Genomic DNA, 18,854 nt, shown 5'->3' with positions numbered 1-18,854 from the left:
ACAACTCCCAACTTGCACACAACCCCCCTTGGAGCCCACCTGGGAGAGGCAAGGGAAACCCTGGGCTGCCGGTGGGGACAGGCCTAGAAGGAAAGCAGCGTGGAGACAGGTCCCCTGAAGCCGAGATAAGATCAAGGCTGGGAGGGCTGGTGGGGTGCTGCAGTGTGGATCTGGAAACGAGCGCCCCTGGCAGGTAGCCAGGAAAACCTGGCAGGTGACGGTTTGGAGAGCCATGAAAAAATCCTTGCTTGGGATCTGGGTGGGTTCAGAAAGTGGAGACTTTTCACGTATCCTGATGCCCCCAATCCCAGCTGCATGTTAATGGCAATGAGAAAAAAGAGGAAATGAGCCATTTGGGCTTGTGGGGAAGGTCTAGGTGTGTCTCCTTATATCTGAAAATACTCGACTTCTGCCGGTTGGTCCATTTCACACGTACCAGACTGTTCATAACCCTAACACCATCTCCTAAGAGCCTCCTCTTTAAGTAAGGAGCACTGAGTTGTCCACTGTCAACAGAAATGGTGAGGCTGTCATACCCTCCGTAAGACACGGCTCTGAGTTGTTTTTCTAGTTCCGTGGTACGCTCGGTTGTTTTCTCTGGTTTAAGCCCCCCAGGCAACATGTTAGGAGTAAGCTAAGAGCTCCAAGAAGATCAGCTTCTCAGATAAGTAGAGAAGAGAACACGGGATCAGGAGGAGAAGGCTGAAAAGAGCTGACCCAAGTACAGAGTCAGATTCCTCCCTGTCCTTGGCAAGGCAATCACAGACTTCACAGAAGGCTCAGGAAGCCAGGCTGCTCTTTCAGGCTATCTCTGCCAACCAGCTAGCAGAGGAATGAGGTGAGGGGACAACAGGCAGCCCTACGCAGTGGTGATACACCCTTGGTTCCCAGAGAACCACAGCCAACAATGTCAAGACTGCACATGGCTGCAACACAGCCATCAGCTCTCTCTCCCGGGCCCAGGAGCATCCCGAGCCAAGCAAAGAAAAAGGGCACATTGGTGAGTAAGTTTACTCGTTTGGGGCTGTTCATGCATCTCCCTTTGCATTGGGCCTACAGGTTCTCCAGTCTTTTCTCCAGCTCTCTGTGCTCCTCTCCGGAAGGTGGGCAGTTAAGAGGGAAAGAGTGAACGGGTCCTGTGTGTGTGTCTGTCCAGTGCGTATGTCTCAGGTATGAGGAGTGGCAGTGCGGTTAGCCTGGCCATGTGGTCCTAACCCTACAACAAAAGTGAGGTCTCTTCCTTCCTTCCTCTACCTTCAAGGGCTATTTGCTCAGGATTTTGACTGTGCAAGGTGCTTATCTCACACTTACGTATGTGTCACAGAGCCTAGTTCCCACTGAGCCCATAAGAGAAGCTTAATAAATACTTGCTGATTTTAAAAAGTCTATTCAGCTAACATACATCGGACCTGCCCCGCACCAAGCACCGTGCTGGACAATTGGAGATATAAAAAAACAAATCCATCGGACTCCTGCTCCCCACGGGCTATCACTGTAGCTAGAGGATGACAAGCAAACTGCAACAGGGTCATGGCCAATAGCCAGCACGTTCAAAGACTAGTAAGATGCTGTGCCTGTCAGCAACAGGGAAGGCTTCAGAAATGGGCTTCAGATGACACGTTGGCTACCAGGCGGAAAAAGGATGAGGGGAAGATTTGAGGCATTAGGGTGCATTATGTGTTTTGGGAGAAGAGCAGGTCTCGGTTGGAAGATAATACAGAAGGGGGAGGCTGGAGAATGATTCTAGAAAGGTAGACTGCCCAGGGCCTTCCATGACAAAGGGCTGGGTTCCATCCTGAACTGCATGGTCAAAGAGGGACTGATGTGACTGAATTTTGACTCGCAAAGAATCATTCTGGGTCGGACTGGAAAGTGCAGGGAGTGGAGGTAGGAAGGTGAGAGATGGCAGACAAGTGAGAAATCTGGGGCTAGAGGGAAGACGGCGCCAGTGAGGATGGAGAAGAACAAACAGCATGAGAGGGATGAGGTGTGCAGCAGGACAGCAGCTTGCCTTGCAGGCCGGAGAAGACAGAACATCCGCCCTCCAGAAGCTTGGGATCCAGCAGCCTTGAGAAGCAACATTGGATGAATCTGTTCACGTGCCCTGTCACCACTCATGCCCCTCAGTCCTGGATGGCGTTTGTGGCAGCACTGGCTTTAAGATGGCCTTTGAAGAATGACAGAGCTATTCATTTACTATTCCTCTTTTGGCTGTTCTCCCCTGTGATCCGTATCCTGAACAGTTTTATTTAGCTCTGTCTTTACGGTATAAGATCTTAGATGGACTGTTTGCACAGAAATCTCCATCAAGAAAAGCTCCCATCTTCTCTCGCATTAATCCTGCTCATCAGCAGCTTCTGGCAGGCTCTGACCTATGTGGGACACAGATAAATAAATGAAAACAATAATAATAAGGCTTTGCCAGGCTAGCAAACTGATCCAGTCAGAGGATTATAAGAGACACCTGTTTTTTAACACAGCAGCTGTGAACACAGTAGAAGCATGGCATCCTAGTAACAAGAAAGGGTTCTCATTAAAATCCAATAGTAGCAGAAACTGGCATGGACCAGTGTTCAGCTCTGACACCTGAAAATGAAAAGAAGTTCAAATAAGATTAGATACCTAATAGGCACCCTGCGTTGCTGAACTTGGAGACCTGAATGCTCCTTTGCTTCTGGGGAGGTGATGTACCCATCCATCCAAGGATTCTCAAGCTTTAATGCAACTATTACATATATAGGATCTTTTCATAAACATACTGAAGCTTTCTGAAGTTTGCCTGACCAAACACCTCTTCATTTCAGCCAGCTTAAAAAACTAAGCAGAACACAGCCCACCACAGAACATGGACGCTAATGTAGGAGGAAATAAACAACATGTAAAATTATCTGTTCGGTTCATTCACCCCTGAAGACCACACACACACACACACACACACACACACACAATCTACCAACATATAAACACCACAGGCAAACTATTTCATAGCTCTAATATGTACACATTACCTTTTCAGACCAGACCAGGGAGATGCTCCTAGAAACAGCTTGTTAACGGCCCCTCACATTGCTGTTTAACAATCCGTTTATAGCCCATCAGAAAGCCAACCCTCCGAGAAGATATATTTTCCATCTATATGTAAGGTTTTCTTGCCACAAGGCTGGGTTTTGTGTAACCTGTCACTCTACAAGCTAGGGAACAGATTATGCCCTCGTTTCCATGACTTATGACCCTGTGAGCATGCACACACGTGCACATATGTGGGGTCACAAGAACGAACCCTCGGAATAAAAGCAGAATGATGCCCAAGGAGGCACGAGCCATACTGTACAGTCCTGACTAGAACTAAAAACAGCATCTAAAGGCATGCTGTCAGCCCTCTCACTGTTCTCCCTAGATCATGCTCTTTCCAACCTCCAGTGTGTGTCCCGCAGCATGGGCCTTCAATAACTTTACCTAGGAACCTCTCCCTCACCCAAGGAAGCTACTTTCTAGGCCTTGGAGCACGGAGGCATCTTTCAATGAACTTCAACTATAATGCCATAAATGCACATAAACGAAAATAAGGAGTGAACATAAAATCACAAATTTTCCTCCAAAGCCTAACATTTGTGCCCTGGGGACACTAGGACCAGCTGAAAGGCCGCCTTTCTGGCAACTGGTATACCAGAAACTCAGAAGTGCCAAGCATGGCCAACTGCCCAAAAGGCAGCCAGCTGGACTAACACTTGCTTCACCCTGCTTGGGGAAGTGTGCAGCCAGAACTTCCCCAAAGCAGCATAATCTTGTCAGCATGGGCCCCACTTGGAGTCCCAAAAGGATTAAGAGAACCCCAATACAAGAGCCCAAGAAGAATCACAGACACCAATGTGGGGGCCAGATCTGTGAAGTGAATTCTTTCCAATAATCCACTTGGCATTTAGCCTGGCAGGCCACAAGCATGTACACCAACGGAGAATAACTAGATATGCCCTAGGATCTGCAGGCAATCCTAAAATGTACCCAAATAAGAATGTGGACACGTTGTGAACTTACTTTCACCTGTAACCTAGATCTAACTGAATCAAGAAGCAAGAGGACTATCTTCTCATTCACCCACACCTCCTCCATGGTAAACCTTAAAATACCACAACTGAAATGGAAATGTACACAGAACCATCTTTCCCTTAAATCAGACTGCTCAACACGAGAGCTAACCACAAAAGCACACACAGGCCTTCCCCCTGGTTTAGAGAAGCTCCATTTGGCCACTTTACTGAAGTTTTCAAGACAGACAAATTCTCAGAAAAGCTAGCTAACAGTAACACTGACTTATGCCCTTGGGCCCACCTCTTCCCTCTCTGCAGGGATGACAAGGCCTTTCAGGGGGTCTACATGGCTCCCCGCCTCGTTTCCTTCATGCATTTTTAAGGGTCATTTCCCTCTAAGGTCCTGTCCACCTATCTCACCGTGCTTCTAAAAGATGATCAATACATATCCTGCCACTGGTATCAGGGCCCTGTTCATTTTCTAAGGTAGGTAGCATAGAAAAACCACAGTTCCAGGAAGGGTGGGAATAAGACAGATATTCTAATAGGTGCCCTACTTGACATGTAACCAAATGCTGAGGTCCCTTTGCCCATCTCCCTGCCTATCTGGGTGAAGGTTAAAGATACCCTTATAGCATGCTGAAAAAGATTACAGGATCACTACTCCAGCCTTCCTGTGCCCTCCAACAGCCCCCCTGGATTCCACCGTGTTCAAAAGCTGCCTCTGAAGGGTGCCTGGGCGGCTTAGTCGGTTAAGCATCTGACTCTTGATTTCCGCTCAGGTCATGATCTCGGAGTCCTGGGATCAAGTCCCGAATCAGGCTCCTTGCTCAGCAGGGAGTCTGCTTCTCCCTCTGCCTCTGCCTCTCCCCCCACACTCTTTCCCTCTCTCTAAAATAAATAATGTTTAAAAAAAAAAGCTGCCTCTGACCTATAGGTGACTTCTACCTGCAGAGAAGTGGACCCACACCACCCGACTCAGAGCCAAAAGCACAGAGCCAGAGCGGAGACACAAAAAAGGCATAATGTAAAATTCAGAAAGCAAGCCTCCGTTTCTCTAGCTTTCTAAGGGTAAAGACTCTTACCTTTCCAACTCATACGCTTCCTCCTTCCACCTCATCCTAAAGTATTCAAGTCAGCAGACTAACGGAAGGACTAAATGGCACAAAGTCAAATAAGGATCTGGCAGCCTTCCAGGGGATCTGGGATGCAGTCAGCCACATGGGGTCACTCAGGCCTCCCAGGCAGGGGTAAGAGGACACTCCCAGACCGAAGATCTCCGTTACTCCTATTTCCAACCCAAACGACAGCTCTCCCACCCGGTTCGCCTCACTTCGAATACAGACCACATCAAAAGGCACCAAGCGAGACCCACTGTCCCCACCCCATCGCTGGCCATGACCATCAGGACCCGGTAGTGAGGAGAGCCACGGGTCTCAGCTGTGCGAAACACCTGTCCAGTGACCTCATGACATGGATTTTTAAAACCTCCCAGATCTCAGGTCAAAAGGACACAGCGATTGCAAAATGCACCAGGAGTCCAATCCTTCAGATTTTCCATCTCCCAAAAGCAGGTAGGCCGACTCTGTGGCAGGAAGCTGGGCACACACATACAACCAGGCCCAGAGAAAAGAGAACCCCTTCTGTCCCCTCGGAGGCCCCGCCCAGGATCACACATCTGTACATGAAAAGATGTAGCTGGACCCTCCGGTGAGTCAGGAGACTCTCTTATGCAGTCTCCTCCAGCAGGACTGATTCGACCGTCCAGGACAGTGTGGGAAAGACGAGCAGTCTAGAAGCAACAATGAGTAACGAACGAACGAAGATGGGGAAAAGTCTCCTTCCCTTGGCTGAGCTCCTCAGAGCAGTCCAGAAGACAGCTTAGCAAACTCCTGCTCCCCTTTCTGTCAAGTCTCTGTTCTAGCTCCCCTGGCCCACCCCAGTGCGATGTATTGATCTGAGTGTTAATTAGCAGGCCCTGGACGATACAATCTCTAAATTGTCTCCTGAGCTGGACTCTTCATCAGGGAACCCAGCGCTGCTCTGGCCACACCTGCAGGCCGACAGGCAGATCGGAGCCCTCCCCATTCTTTCCCGATCCCAGTTTCCTACAATGGCCACCAGCACCACACCCAGACCCACACTTTCACTACGGAACGAGGGGAAGTCTTAGGGAAAAGGGGAACTTCAGAGACAAACAGGCTGTTCTTGGGGGCTTGATTTTTTTTTTTTTCTTTTTAATGATCAGGCTGATTTCTACCTGCAGCTCATTTCTTCCAGGAAATAGTTCAGAGTCAGCATCTCATCTCTGGTTACTGTTTCCTCACATATAGGGGATGTGAGTGGAGCAGGGGTTACTGCTTGTTACAGAGATAAGTCTTCGGAAAGATACAGTTATGTGGCCCCTCACAAGCCACTGGGAAGGGGACAAGGCAGCTGAGAAGAAAATCACAAACTTTCACTTGTGTTTTCCAAGGAGGAGGGCAGAGGAACGGTTTCTCCCCAAACCTATGCTCTTTCTCCAATAGTCCTAAAGCGCCCACACCTGCTGTGGGGGGGTCAGGCAGAAGAGGCAGCCACGTTCTCTCCACTCTGCCTCACAAAGGGTCATTTTCCAGCCTCCAAGTCACCTCCTCATCTAACATGGATATACAGAGGGAAACTCAGGAATGCATTTCCAGTCCACGGCTAAGAGAACAGAGCTGCTGAAAACAGATACTTCAGTCCCTCAACATCTAAAAACAAAGGTTCCCTCATGCCCCAAAGTCACACATTTGGCTTTCTCCAACTCTTCTGTATAAACTTCCACTGAGAGCCATCGACTCCCACTCTTGAAACTGGAAATTCAAACCCCCCCTCCCCCCCGCCAGCAAACAGTGTCTGCTCTGTGGTCAGACAGACATGGAACTGCCTGTTTAACAAAAGCAGATTTAAGAAATGATGCCCTCGTTCAAGTCGCGCCCCGGCCACAAATAATAAGCAACTGTGTGAACAAGCGGATCCCTGAATAGGTCTGAATACTTGAGGGCTGAGTAATAATGCTAGTTAGAGTCACTGGACAGTACTTCCAGGCTTCGGGTTTTGTTTTTTGTTTTTTTTTCCTTTTCTTTTATCTTTGAAACTTATTCAGAACCATCCCAGCTATTCCCTCAAAACTTCACTGTGAGATGCAAAAGGCCTTGGTTATTACCGCATAACTGCAGCTGGCTCATCTCTTCTACTGTTGAGGCTTGCATTCAATTAAAGTTAAACCAAGAGCTTTGCTCAACACGACTGAGTGACCCCAGTCCATAGCGGCAAGCACGCCTGCTGGGAATCCGCCAACTTGGGGGGGCCTAGATTTGGGTTCAGGGGGTGCCACTGACCAGCCACGGGAGTTGGAGCAAACCATCAGCATCTCTGGCCGCCATACCAACTGTATAACATAGGCCCGGGACTAGAAAATCTCTTAGCTCCTTCTAGATCTAGATATTATGGAGGATACATAAAGGGGGGGGGGGGAAGAACTTTTTTTTTTAACAGAGTAAGTCACTGCATTATGAAATTTACATACCCCAAGGGAGAGGTATCTTTATTACCACTTCAGATGAGTTAACAGGTTGAAGATGAAGATTAATTAAGTTCAAGAACCAGGACTCACACTCAGGCCTGTCTACTCCAGTGTCTGTGTTCGTCCCCTAGAAGGGCTCCACAGTATGGCAATGACTGGTCCCCTCTTCCCAGCAACTTACAACCCTCTTGAGGGAAATCTCCTTGACAGATAACCAAAGAACATCAGACAGAAAAAAAAGCGAATGAAAATCTGAAGTAGAGGTAATTGGAACTACATCGTGGCAACACATATCACTGAACGCACTTCACCCACAGTGCTCACGGCAGCAGGGCGCTGCATCCTTTTCAGGTCATTCAGGAAATGAGATCGTTTTCCGTATGTCTGACTCCCACACACAAAGGGAAAATACCCCCAAGGAGTACACAGGTCTGGTGAACGTACAGATTTATTGGATAGCTCCTTCCTGTCTTCGCTGGGGAGTAACATATTTTTCATAAGTCATTCATCCAGATAACTGAACCTTTTAAAACTTCACATTATTTTTTTGCCAAACATTTTTGTTGGATAGCTTTCCAAAATGCATTACATTTTCTCACTTCCTAAATCTCATAACTTAAAGCTTGTCTTTAACTTAGAAGTCATAATTATGATCATTAATATCATCAGTCATTGTGTGGTGCCATACACTCCACTCTATAGGAGTCCTCACGATGAAGCCACACTTTCTGAAATCTTATCTGCTTTTTACCACTCTTCCTCTGCCACGGTGTTAGAGGGACATGGTCCTAGGACAGAACACCCAATTCTGACTCTGGCTCAGCTACCACGAACAGTGTGATCTCAGGCATGCTATTTAAATGCCAAAGGACCCAGTTTCCTCATCTGTTTCATGAGAAATTTCAGTTGTGCTCTCTCAGATTCCCTCTTATTGCCTCCCCACATCTCTCTCTCTGCTTCCTTCCCCATATCTGCTCTGAAGAAAGGCTTCATTAAAGTTGTTCAAATGCCAAATTTTATGAACTCAGATGGGCCAAAATTCTCTCTTCGCTCAAGTAAGATAGAACGAGGCCAGTGTGGTCAGGCTACCAGGAAAGAGGGGGAAGAAAAGATTATTCCTCTGGTGGGGTGGGACAATCGGGGAATACCTGAAAAGACCCCAGATTCCTAGAAATCATATAGTATTGAGAATGTATGTGAGGGATGGTTTAAGAAAAACTTTCTGTTGACGGACTGTGTAAAAAGTTTCAAGGGAGGGGGACATAAAAAAGCTGTGGACAGAAAAGACTGACCAGGGAGTGACTCAAAGGTATCTAACGCAGAGGCTGAGACTGGGCAGTATGAGAGGACACAGTGCAGCCTGTCACCCACAGAATGACGGAGTAATTAGGTGCCAGGCAAAGAAGAAAAAGGCAGAGAGGGAAAAGAAAGGTTTCTGAGAACATGGAGGGCCTTGCATGAAACCTATCGAAAGACAAAATATCACTAGAGAACACCAGAGACTGGAAGAAAAATGGAAGACCTGGACATTGGGTTGCGTGGCATGGCCATCTGGCTCTCCCCCCTGGGAGAGGAACAGTGAGGAACAACCCACCTTCAAGGGGACCCAGAATGGGAAGGAAACATCTCTGCTGCCCTATTCCTGCCTCTCACCCCAGCTCATGGGAGGCTCCACCATCACCCGTCACAATCGGTTTCCTAATTTTCTTCACGAAGATGGCTGTACCTGAGAACAGTGTCATGGAGAATGCTCTGGAATTGTAGGCCCTAGCTTGGCCACGTATGGTGTCTGAGGGCCAATGGGTCGCTTAAAACACTCCAGGCTTCAGGATCCTCATTTGTAAAATGGGGAGAAAAATGGCATCCCTGAGAAAGTTGTGAAGAGTAAGGGAGATAATGCAGATCAAACACTTCGCACACGGCGGACCAGCAGGCAGTCGTCTTCCACACCTGGTGGTGGTGGTGGTGGTGGTGAAGGAGGAGGAAGAGAAGGAGGAAGCCGAAGAAGGGGAGAAAATGTAGGCACAATGACCACTAAAACAGCTGACAAACCCCTTTAATTACCCAGAACGGGGAAAGCTCCAAAATGCAAGTGTTACAGAGTTTTCCATAAACACAGTCCACGGGACCCAGAAGCAGCTCTGCCCCTCTGGGAGTCCACACGTAACAAACTTGGGCTAATGCCTTCCTTTTTCAACCCCTCCCACTGCTTCCCCACAGTCTGAAAATTCCAGATCATTTCTACAAAGACCAGGCTGACCTGTACATGTTCACTATCTAAGAAGAAAGGCTTATCGAGCAAATTAACAGAGCAAATAATATATTTGTGGTAATATTTCGACACTGAAGGAACAGTTTCCAACAGGCAACAGCACTCATTTCTAACCAACAGATGATGTGGGACACAAGTCATTTCTGCCTCTTCATCGGGGCTGATCCTGAGATGCCCCAGCAAGCCACACTTCATCAGTCTGGTTCCTGTAGGTTCAGAAATAAATCAAAATGTGTTTGTTGTTTAATAGGCTATAATTCTAACTTCTCGCTCATTCAGTCTCTCGCCCCCAAATACTAGGTTTGGCAGGGAACCATCTTTAAGCGCGGCCCCTCTGGCGTGGGAACCCTCAGTGCACTCACACTCATTCTATTCAACAAATACACACAGAGGTTGGTTTCTTACACACGTCTAACAACAAATACAGCAGTCGCGGACTCTGCCTGAAAACAAACCCCAGTGCTTTCTCTACAGTAGCATTCACAGGGAAAAATATGCTGTTTGTATACCCCACACCCTAGGGGGCTTCATTTAACACTGAGCCACTCAGCTGGGAGAACCACACCAAAGGGCAACTTTTTAAAAATGGGTAATAAAACGAGACTGCTCTTCCCCCAGTTACTCCCAATAACCCCGTGCCTCCTCACCCCTTTACCTTCCTCGGTGTGCGCAGATGCAGCTCAACTGAGATTTACAGATTTTCTTTCAGCTGTACCTTCCTTTCGTACCAGACTTCTCACACACACTGTAAAAAAGAGTTGCTGCATCCCACCCATCCCATCTTTGGGAGTACATCCAAAGGCCTCAAAGCAGGATCTCCAAGCGGTCATCACACATCTACGCTCACCACAGCTTTATCCACAACAGCCATGAGATAGAAGTAACCGAAATCTCCATCAGCAGAAGAACGGATAAAGAGAATGTGGCATACACATAAAACGGAATATTATGCAGCCTTAAAACAAGACGGAAATCCTGTACCATTCTGCCACGTGGAGGAACCTCCAGGGCGTTAACAATAAGCAAAGTAACAATAATATAGGATTCCACTTACATAAGGTACCCTAAGTAGTCAAAACCATAGAAACAGAAAATCGACAGGCGGCTACCAAGGCCGGGAGGAGGGGAGGGGGAAAATGAGTGTGTAGTGGGTATAGAGTTTCTGAGCTGCAAGATGAAAAAGTTCTAGAGATCTGTCTGTTGCCACACAAGGTGAATATACTTACCACTACGGAACTGCACGCTTAAAAATGGTTAAGATAGTAAATTTCACACTGTGTGTTTTTTACCATAATAAAAAAAATTGTTGCTGCAAACAGTGGTACAAATACAAGTTCATCAACCCCTTCTTCCCTGATCCGCTACTCCTACTACTTCCTCTTCTCACATCTAACAATATACCCTCTGGGCCCAGTGCTCCCCCCACACACATCTTCCTTGGCACATATCTCCGTGCCCTCATACCAGCTGGCTTGGGATTAAAATGGACCAAGCTAGGAAGTGCCAGAGAGAGTGCAGCCTATTGTATCGAATTTCCTTGGCCTTTTATAGGGATGCACCATGAACCCAGCAAATGCAGTGCAGGGGCCTGAGACCGAGGCCTATGGTGCTCTAAACCTGGTTCAGACAACAATTAGCTGGAGCAAGCCATTTCGTTCTCTGGACCTCCTCTCTATGAAAATACGAGGCTGGCCCAGGTGATCCCTAAGGCCTTCCAGTTCTGAAAGCCTAAAGGTTCCCTGGTTCAATTGTCCAAGAAACGGGAAAACCGGCAAGCCCACTAATCTGAGCCTTCTAAAGTGATTCTTCAAGGCCCTTTATCATCTTTTACTCAATTCCCTTGTCTGTCTAGATACACAAGTGTTTTTTTTCATTTTATGAAAATAATAAAAATAGTATCATTATACCAAAATTCTACTGATAATCATTTTTGGACAGACACCCAGAGAGTGTTCTAGGCCCCCTGAGACAGCAGTGCGGACTTATTAAATAGTTCACGTGAGCTAATGGATAAAAGCGTTAAGTCACCCTCTGGTACACAGGAACAGACAGAGGAAAGGGCGCTGACCTCCTCCCATGCCTCACTTCAAATCAGCAAACATTACTGAGGAACATTTCTGTGCCAGGTGCCAAGCTAGGTACTGGGACACAAAGATAACCATCGCTAAACCCAAGGAGCTCAGAGTCCAGTAGGGGAAACCCGGAGTGTCCCAGTTAGTAGCAAAATAAAGAGATTTCTTTCTGCTAAGAAGGCCAACCATACTGGAGAGTAGAGACAAACAGGGAGGGCGGGGAAAGGGGGAAGGGGCAGTGAGGCCACTAGGTTTGGTAACCTGGATGGCCCTCACAACTAAAGCACCATGCCAAGAAGCGAAGGACTGTGTCTGCTGGGCCATCACCACTTTCCGCAGCAAGTCGGCTGAACTTAAAACCGAACAGGTGACTTGAAGGTGAAGGCTGATGATGGAAAGGACAGCCTCTTACTTCCTCCCATGACCAGCACAGTCAGCCACTCAAGCCTCTGAAAAAAATTATTTTTTTTTTTTATATAGCCAGTTGTCCCTGTCCTTACATTTGAACCACTCCACTGGTCAGCAAAAGAAGCATTTAAACTCTTGGATGAGAGTGCCGTTACACACGTGGGGCAGCCCAGTGCAGAGAAATGGTGGGGCTCCGTGACGGCTTGGGTAACCTCGGGCTAGTCAATCTGTCTTCTGTGTACAATGCGTGTCTGGTACTCACTTCCCTAGGTGATGAAAGGATGCCTACAAAGCTCAAAAGAAATATAAAAGGTGCTTATCAGGCATTCGATGTCAACTACCACCACAGAAGCGATCTATACAAAGGTGTGACTGCTTGACCGAGTCAAAAACTTTCACCTTGGAAATGGCACCTAAATTCTACACTTTGCTTTTCCAGGAGAACAGACACTGCTCAGAAGTAAACCAAGTACTTCCCTCTGTGGCTGCCTCCGGTCAGGCTCCTCTGTGCTCCATCACACCAGCTGCTGAGGAATTTACTGTTTGCTGACCAGCTGCTTGTAAGGAATGGGAACAAGTGAGGAAGGTTTCAGGAGTGGAGTGGAGGAGTGAGGGAAATCTCTCCACACAGAGGGAGGCTTCCGTATCACATGTCTTCAATACATCGGACTCATCAGCTCATCCCTGGAAGCTTCTGACATTCCTTCTCTGCTCCACAGAAAAGTTATTGTTTACTGGACTCTAGAAGCAATCCCCGTAACTTGCTTGCGGGTTACCAGCAAACATTTTTTATTATGCAGTCACTGTACCACATCCCAAGGACTAAATGAAACACTGCACACATCACCAGCACATTTTCAGATGACCCGGAATAATCCCAAGTCCTTGATCTGAAGCACTTATTATTGGAACACTGTGAATTCAACAAACTCCTTGGAAAAAAACACACTTCACACGTGTGCACCTAAACATACTCACGGTCTAAGCCAACAGTTCTACGCTGGTTCGGTGAAGAACCATTCAAATACAAGTGATACTTTCATTACTAGTGAAGAGTATTCCATCTATGTTAATTACATAGAAATACACAGTCATGAAAAGAGGCACCGAAAAAAACCTGAAAGGATAAGCAAAAAGGAAAAAAATGACAGGCAAACTATGGCTGCAATTTTTATGTCACATTTAAGACAGTGTTCTGTCTGGGTTTGGAGATTAGTTCTGTATGTCTGTGTAAGGAAAGGGGCTGCTGAACTCTTCCCAGTAGAGTAGGATGAAACAAGCCACTCAGTAGCACTAGAAATAAGCCCATCAGAACAGTGGGGACATGCAGTCTCTTTAAGAGAGGTATCAAGAAAAGTCACAGAAAGAATTGCTTTTTGTTTGTTTTCAGCCTAAAATTACCGCCCCGTCGTTGGTCCAGGTTTTCCTGATGTGGGATTTATTGCCATCAAATATAATTTACTGATTTAATACCCTATTATTTAGTTACCTCTGTTTGTGTTATGAAGTGTCAAATTAGATTATCTGTACCGTGCTCGTTGTAGAATCTAATTTATACAGCAAAAGAAACTAGTTTTGAAGTATCCAAGTACCTTAAATTATTTACTGTGATACCCTCTCCACCACAGACATCCTGCTGCCCCCAGGTATCTACAAACACAAAAGCCCTCAAGTGCCCCTGGGCATTTTTGTGAGGCAAAAACAAAGAAACCCAACCCACTTTTTTAGTTCGCTTTATTTAGCCCTATGTTAAAAATCCATGAAAATCTCACCTGATGAGAAACACTAAAATCTGAGTCTAATTACAAAAACCTACTAAGCAAATATAATAAAATAGTTTCCTTTAAACAGGAATACTTTAAACAAAATACTGTTTCCCATTGGAAAAGCAGTGTTGAAACAGGAAAGGTTTCTCTAATTCCCCCCAGATGAGGAAAACAGGTTATTTGTTCATTGTTTCTGCAGCGTCCACTCAATGAGCACATATTAAATGGGCCAAGCTGAAAACAAACAAACTTCAGTGGCTTCAGCCTCTCACAGAAGCAGAAGGCTTTCCACCTGGGGACTGATGGAATAGTGAAATAAATAAAGTGCACAATATACGCAGCCATGGGAAAAATAATTGGGGGAAATGGAGAAATCATCCTGCCTCCTCACGGTGGCAAACTTTACAACTTCTTAGAAGCAACAAACCACAGTACCACCAGCTCTATAGATACAGACATATATACGTGTACACACACGACTACTTGGAAGCCAAGTACGGTGTTTGCAAACATCCACCACCCTGCATTTACAATACTGCAAAACACGACCAGAAAGCCGGGAGATTTCTACTCTTAGATATCCTCTCTGCACTGTCAAACAGGGAAGGTCACTTTGCCTGGTCACTTAGATAATTCTCTCTCTCTCTCTCTCTCTCTCTCTCTGCATCACAGGAGTTTTCTACTTTGGGATTACTCAACTTTCACATGCATGGGAGTAAAATAAGCATTCGGCAACTTATTTACCTCGGTTTAAAAAAGAGAGAAATTCATTGTGCAAATGCCCAGGAAAAGCTGACACCAGGACTGTCTCTCCGACAGCGCTTGCAATTACAATCAGAGGAGGGGAAAAAACCCAGTCTGATTTGACCCAGGCAGTCCTCTGAGGGAAAAAAAGAAAAAGAAAAAGATTGCATCCCCAACGGGGGCTGACGAACTTTGTTTTCTAAGGAGACCACCCCTCAGGAACAAAAGTTACATTTCAGTCACATGTTGGGAGTAGGAGTAGGAGCAGGATTTTTTTTTTCTTTTCTTTTTTTTTTTTTTTTTACAAAAGCGCACTAATTACGGGGGTGTTTTACAGTTCTAGAGACCACTCGGGTTCCTCCTGGCCAATTGTGACGGGCATTTAATTGTCAAAAAGGTAGGGGGTGGGGTGGGGGGCGAGGAGCCGAGAGGGGGCTCGGCGGGGGGAGCAGCAAGGTTACACGAAAGGGTACAGCCGCCGCCGCGAGCTGCATCTCCTTCCCCGGCGCCCCAAATAATTCACTGCGACCGGAGCAACTGCCACAGCCCCCTCGGAGGAGCCCAGCAGGACTGCCCCGGCCGGTGCAGCTCAAGATTTTCGAGCACAGAGAGGGAGGGGGAGAAGATCTTTACCTTAATGCTACACTGAGCAGGAGTCTCAGACATGTCTCACAGCGAGAGAGATCAGGAAGTTCTCAGTTTTTTTCCACTTTCCTTTCCTCTCCCCAACCCAGAAGCGCTCCACGGCCAGCCGGACGCGGTCATTTAAGAAGTTTCTCGCAGCATCTCTCCCGGCAGCCGCCCCGGGGGTCTGCGAGCGCGCGGGGCGGGGCGGCCGGCGGAGTTGGGTGCGCGGGGCGGCGGGGGCGTGGGAGCCGGGCCGGAGCGCGGCGGCGGGGTCTGCAGGTCGCGGCGCGGCGCGGCGACCCGGGGCGCAGCCCGGCCGGCCTCCCGCTCTCTCCTCCCACCCGCGGCCGGCGCCCCCGCCCCCCGCCCTCCCGCCGCTCTCCCTCGCTCTCTCGAATGTTTTCCTTCCTGGAAGAGAGAAACTGAAAGGCAGAACTGAGAAAGCTCTTTGCTCATTGATCTTGAGAGTTTCAGTGCAGAAACTGACGTGAATTCCCAGCACTGAGCTCTGCCTCTTAAAGGAGCCACCAGGAAATAAAAGCTCGGGTTACAGCCCGGCATCGGGGAAATAAAAGCCGGGCGGGGGGGGAGGGGCGGCGGCGGCAGAGGGAAGCCGGGGGAGCGGGGCCGCGCGAGGCCGCGGCCGCCGGCGGAGCGCGCGGCGCAGCCCCCCGCAGCGCGGCCCACGCGCGCCCGCCGCGAGCCCCTCCGCCGGCGGGGGAGCCGGGCTGCCCAGGCGCCGCCGAGCAATCGCCTGGTCTAGGGAGACACGTTGAAAAAAACGTTACGCTGGGGCCCCAGAAACCACAAGACAGGTTTTTATGAAACGCCTCCCACCTTGCCCGGCTCCGTCTCTCAGATACACTGAAATGCACAAGGGCTCTCCCCCACCCCCCGCCCCAGCCCGAGCGCAGAGGCAAGGAGAATAATCATATATGAAGGGGCATTCCGGTAAGGACGCGGAATCCAAAGGAGGAAATAAAACAATAGCCTTTGTTCTGCTTCTCGACCGCTGCCTCTTTAAGAGAATCCACCAGGAAATGGGAGATCGGGTTACAGCCTGCACACGGGGAAATGTGGGAGCGCGAGCGCCGGAGCGCGACGCCGCCGGAGACAAAGCCGGGCGGCCGCGCCGCAGACGCAGGGGGACGGCCGGGTTGGGGGGGATTCCCCGCGAAGGTGGGCGCCCCGAAAAGAGCAGGCGCCGCGCGCGCCCGCGGGGGGGGAGGGGAGGAATGCGGCCGCCGCAGGCGCTTCCCCAACAGAGCACGCGTTCTGGGGAAGGGAAGGCTGCTGGGCAGTTATCAAAGGCGGTTGAGTTCCTTTTCCTGACCCCCCCTTCCTGCCGTTTCGAAATCCGCTGTCCATTTAAAGAAATAGCGGCCGCTACCAACCGAAATAGGTGACTCGACTGCAAAGTTGACAGGACGTGTTCCTGAACATAATACCCCTCCCCGGGACCGCTTCTCTGAAACCGTCATTGGCCGGTTGGATGACCCTGGGATCCTGCCAGGGGAGGAATATTTGGCTGGAAAAACAATCGAGGGGAAGTAAAAGCCGGCGGGGCTGAGGGTTCTAGCCTTGAGCACATGTGGTCTGATCACTCTGTTATTTTTATTGTCATTCATAGTCTCTTAAAATGCTCTGAAGTGGCCGCTGCAAAACACTGAGAACATAATTGTGTTTTAAATTCTAAACCCTGCTGATACACACATAGGGGTTAGGTGTGTGGATGTGTGTTATATTACAAATATATAAATACATAGGTATGAATATGTACCTATAATGTGTGTATATCTACATGTAAAAGAGGACAGATTTCCCAGATCCCCACGCTACAGATTTTTCCTACTCATCTTCAACTCTCCACATTATAAAATGTATCCAGACCTCTTCACGCACTCATCAGGAAATTCTGAAGCAGAATTGATTAAAAGGGGTTGGGGTAAAAAAGAGTCCTATTGCTGGCAGGTGGGAATTACCGGTTTTTGTGAGCCTCCAGGGATCTTACCAGTTTTTGTCACCCGGTAGTCATATCCTCCCCAAGAGATCTCATGTCCACACCGGCTCCTCTACCTTGGACCACCTGCCACCCACCTCTATCCCCCACCCCCTCATGCCCCCCAACAATTATCTATCTTCCCTTGATCCCTCTACTTATGTTGCAGACATTGATTTTGATGTCCTATCGCTAGATTAAATCCTGTAAACCCTCTATATCACTTACCAATAAGATCCTCGGCAACTCTCAGCTTCTGTAAAAGGTTCGGAATAGTACCCATCTCATAAGATTCCTGTATTAAATGAGCAAATATATACAAAGTGCTTAATTAGCTGAGTACTTGCTACGTATAATATGTGCTCAATGTTAGCTACAATTACTTAACCTCAGGACTGAATTAACTCTCAACTTCCATCTCTATCTTCTTTTTACCTTCTCCAAGTGACTCATAGAAGTAGTAGTTTGAATTAGAAAGCATGTGATTCCAAAACAAAACAACAGTTGTGGAAAACTGTGCGTTTAGACCAGTTGGCAATTTCTTTCTATAAAGGGCCAGATAAAAAATATTTTAGAGTTTGTGTGCAAAGGGGCAAAACTGAGGGCATTATGCAGATATTTCTATAACAAGAGAGAAAATAAATATCCACATTATTGACAAAATATAAGGTGTAATAATAATTGTAATCAAGTCTAATAATGAGAGGAATGGAATTACTTTTGTGGGGGATAACATTTTACTTAGTTGAACACCAGTTCAGAGTAAGGGTTCTCTATCATCAAAACTAATTGTTTATCTGTTTATCTGTTAATGCTGATCTGTAGTGAAATTTTACATATTTCATTTTTGAAAATATTTTCTCACCCAGATAGGTACTGACAACCCATGAGCATATGGTTTTACTTAAGCATATTCATTGCTTAGAAGGCATTTATACAATTCTATTACAATTCTGGGGCACCTGGGTGGCTCAGTTGTTAAGCATCTGCCTTCGGCTCAGGTCACGATCCCAGGGTCCTGGGATCGAGCCCCATATCGGGCTCCCTGCTCAGCGGGAAGCCTGCTTCTCCCTCCTCCACTCCCCCTGCTTGTGTTCCCTCCCTCGCTGTCTCTCTCTCTCTCTCTCTGTCAAATAAATAAAAAAAAAATCTTAAAAAAAAATTCTATTACAATTCTATTAAGTTCTCTTGATATTTCCCCTTTGCATGCCATTACATTGCAGGTTAATCACTTTCAATGGAAAATTAGGTGGAAGTGCACAGTAAAATGGATTTTAAATACGGAAATTTCCTGTTCACTTTTATCATAATCCAAAAACCACTATTGGAATTGTAGTTTGACTTCAGAAAAATGCAACTGCTGAAAATTTGTGTTGGAATGGAGATCT

The 18,854-nt window shown here is 47.5% G+C and overlaps 1 protein-coding gene across 2 annotated transcripts in view; it reads right to left on the bottom strand.

Moving 5' to 3' along the window:
• The window catches only part of ETV6 (ETS variant transcription factor 6), a 235,562-nt gene extending 219,852 nt beyond the window's left edge, over positions 1 to 15,710 (bottom strand). For both annotated transcript variants that reach the window (XM_032391709.1, XM_032391710.1), the window contains exon 1: positions 15,474 to 15,710. In XM_032391709.1, the coding sequence (XP_032247600.1) occupies positions 15,474 to 15,506 (33 nt within the window). In that variant the 5' untranslated portion in view covers positions 15,507 to 15,710. The remainder of the gene's footprint in view (positions 1 to 15,473) is intronic.
• Between the last annotated feature and the right edge of the window lie 3,144 nt (positions 15,711 to 18,854).

This window comes from Phoca vitulina, unplaced genomic scaffold, assembly GCF_004348235.1.
Source record: "Phoca vitulina isolate PV1807 unplaced genomic scaffold, GSC_HSeal_1.0 scaffold64, whole genome shotgun sequence".
NCBI lineage: Eukaryota > Metazoa > Chordata > Mammalia > Carnivora > Phocidae > Phoca > Phoca vitulina.
The sequence above is the reverse complement of the archived record's forward strand: the minus strand, read 5'-3'. Positions and strand labels throughout refer to the sequence as shown.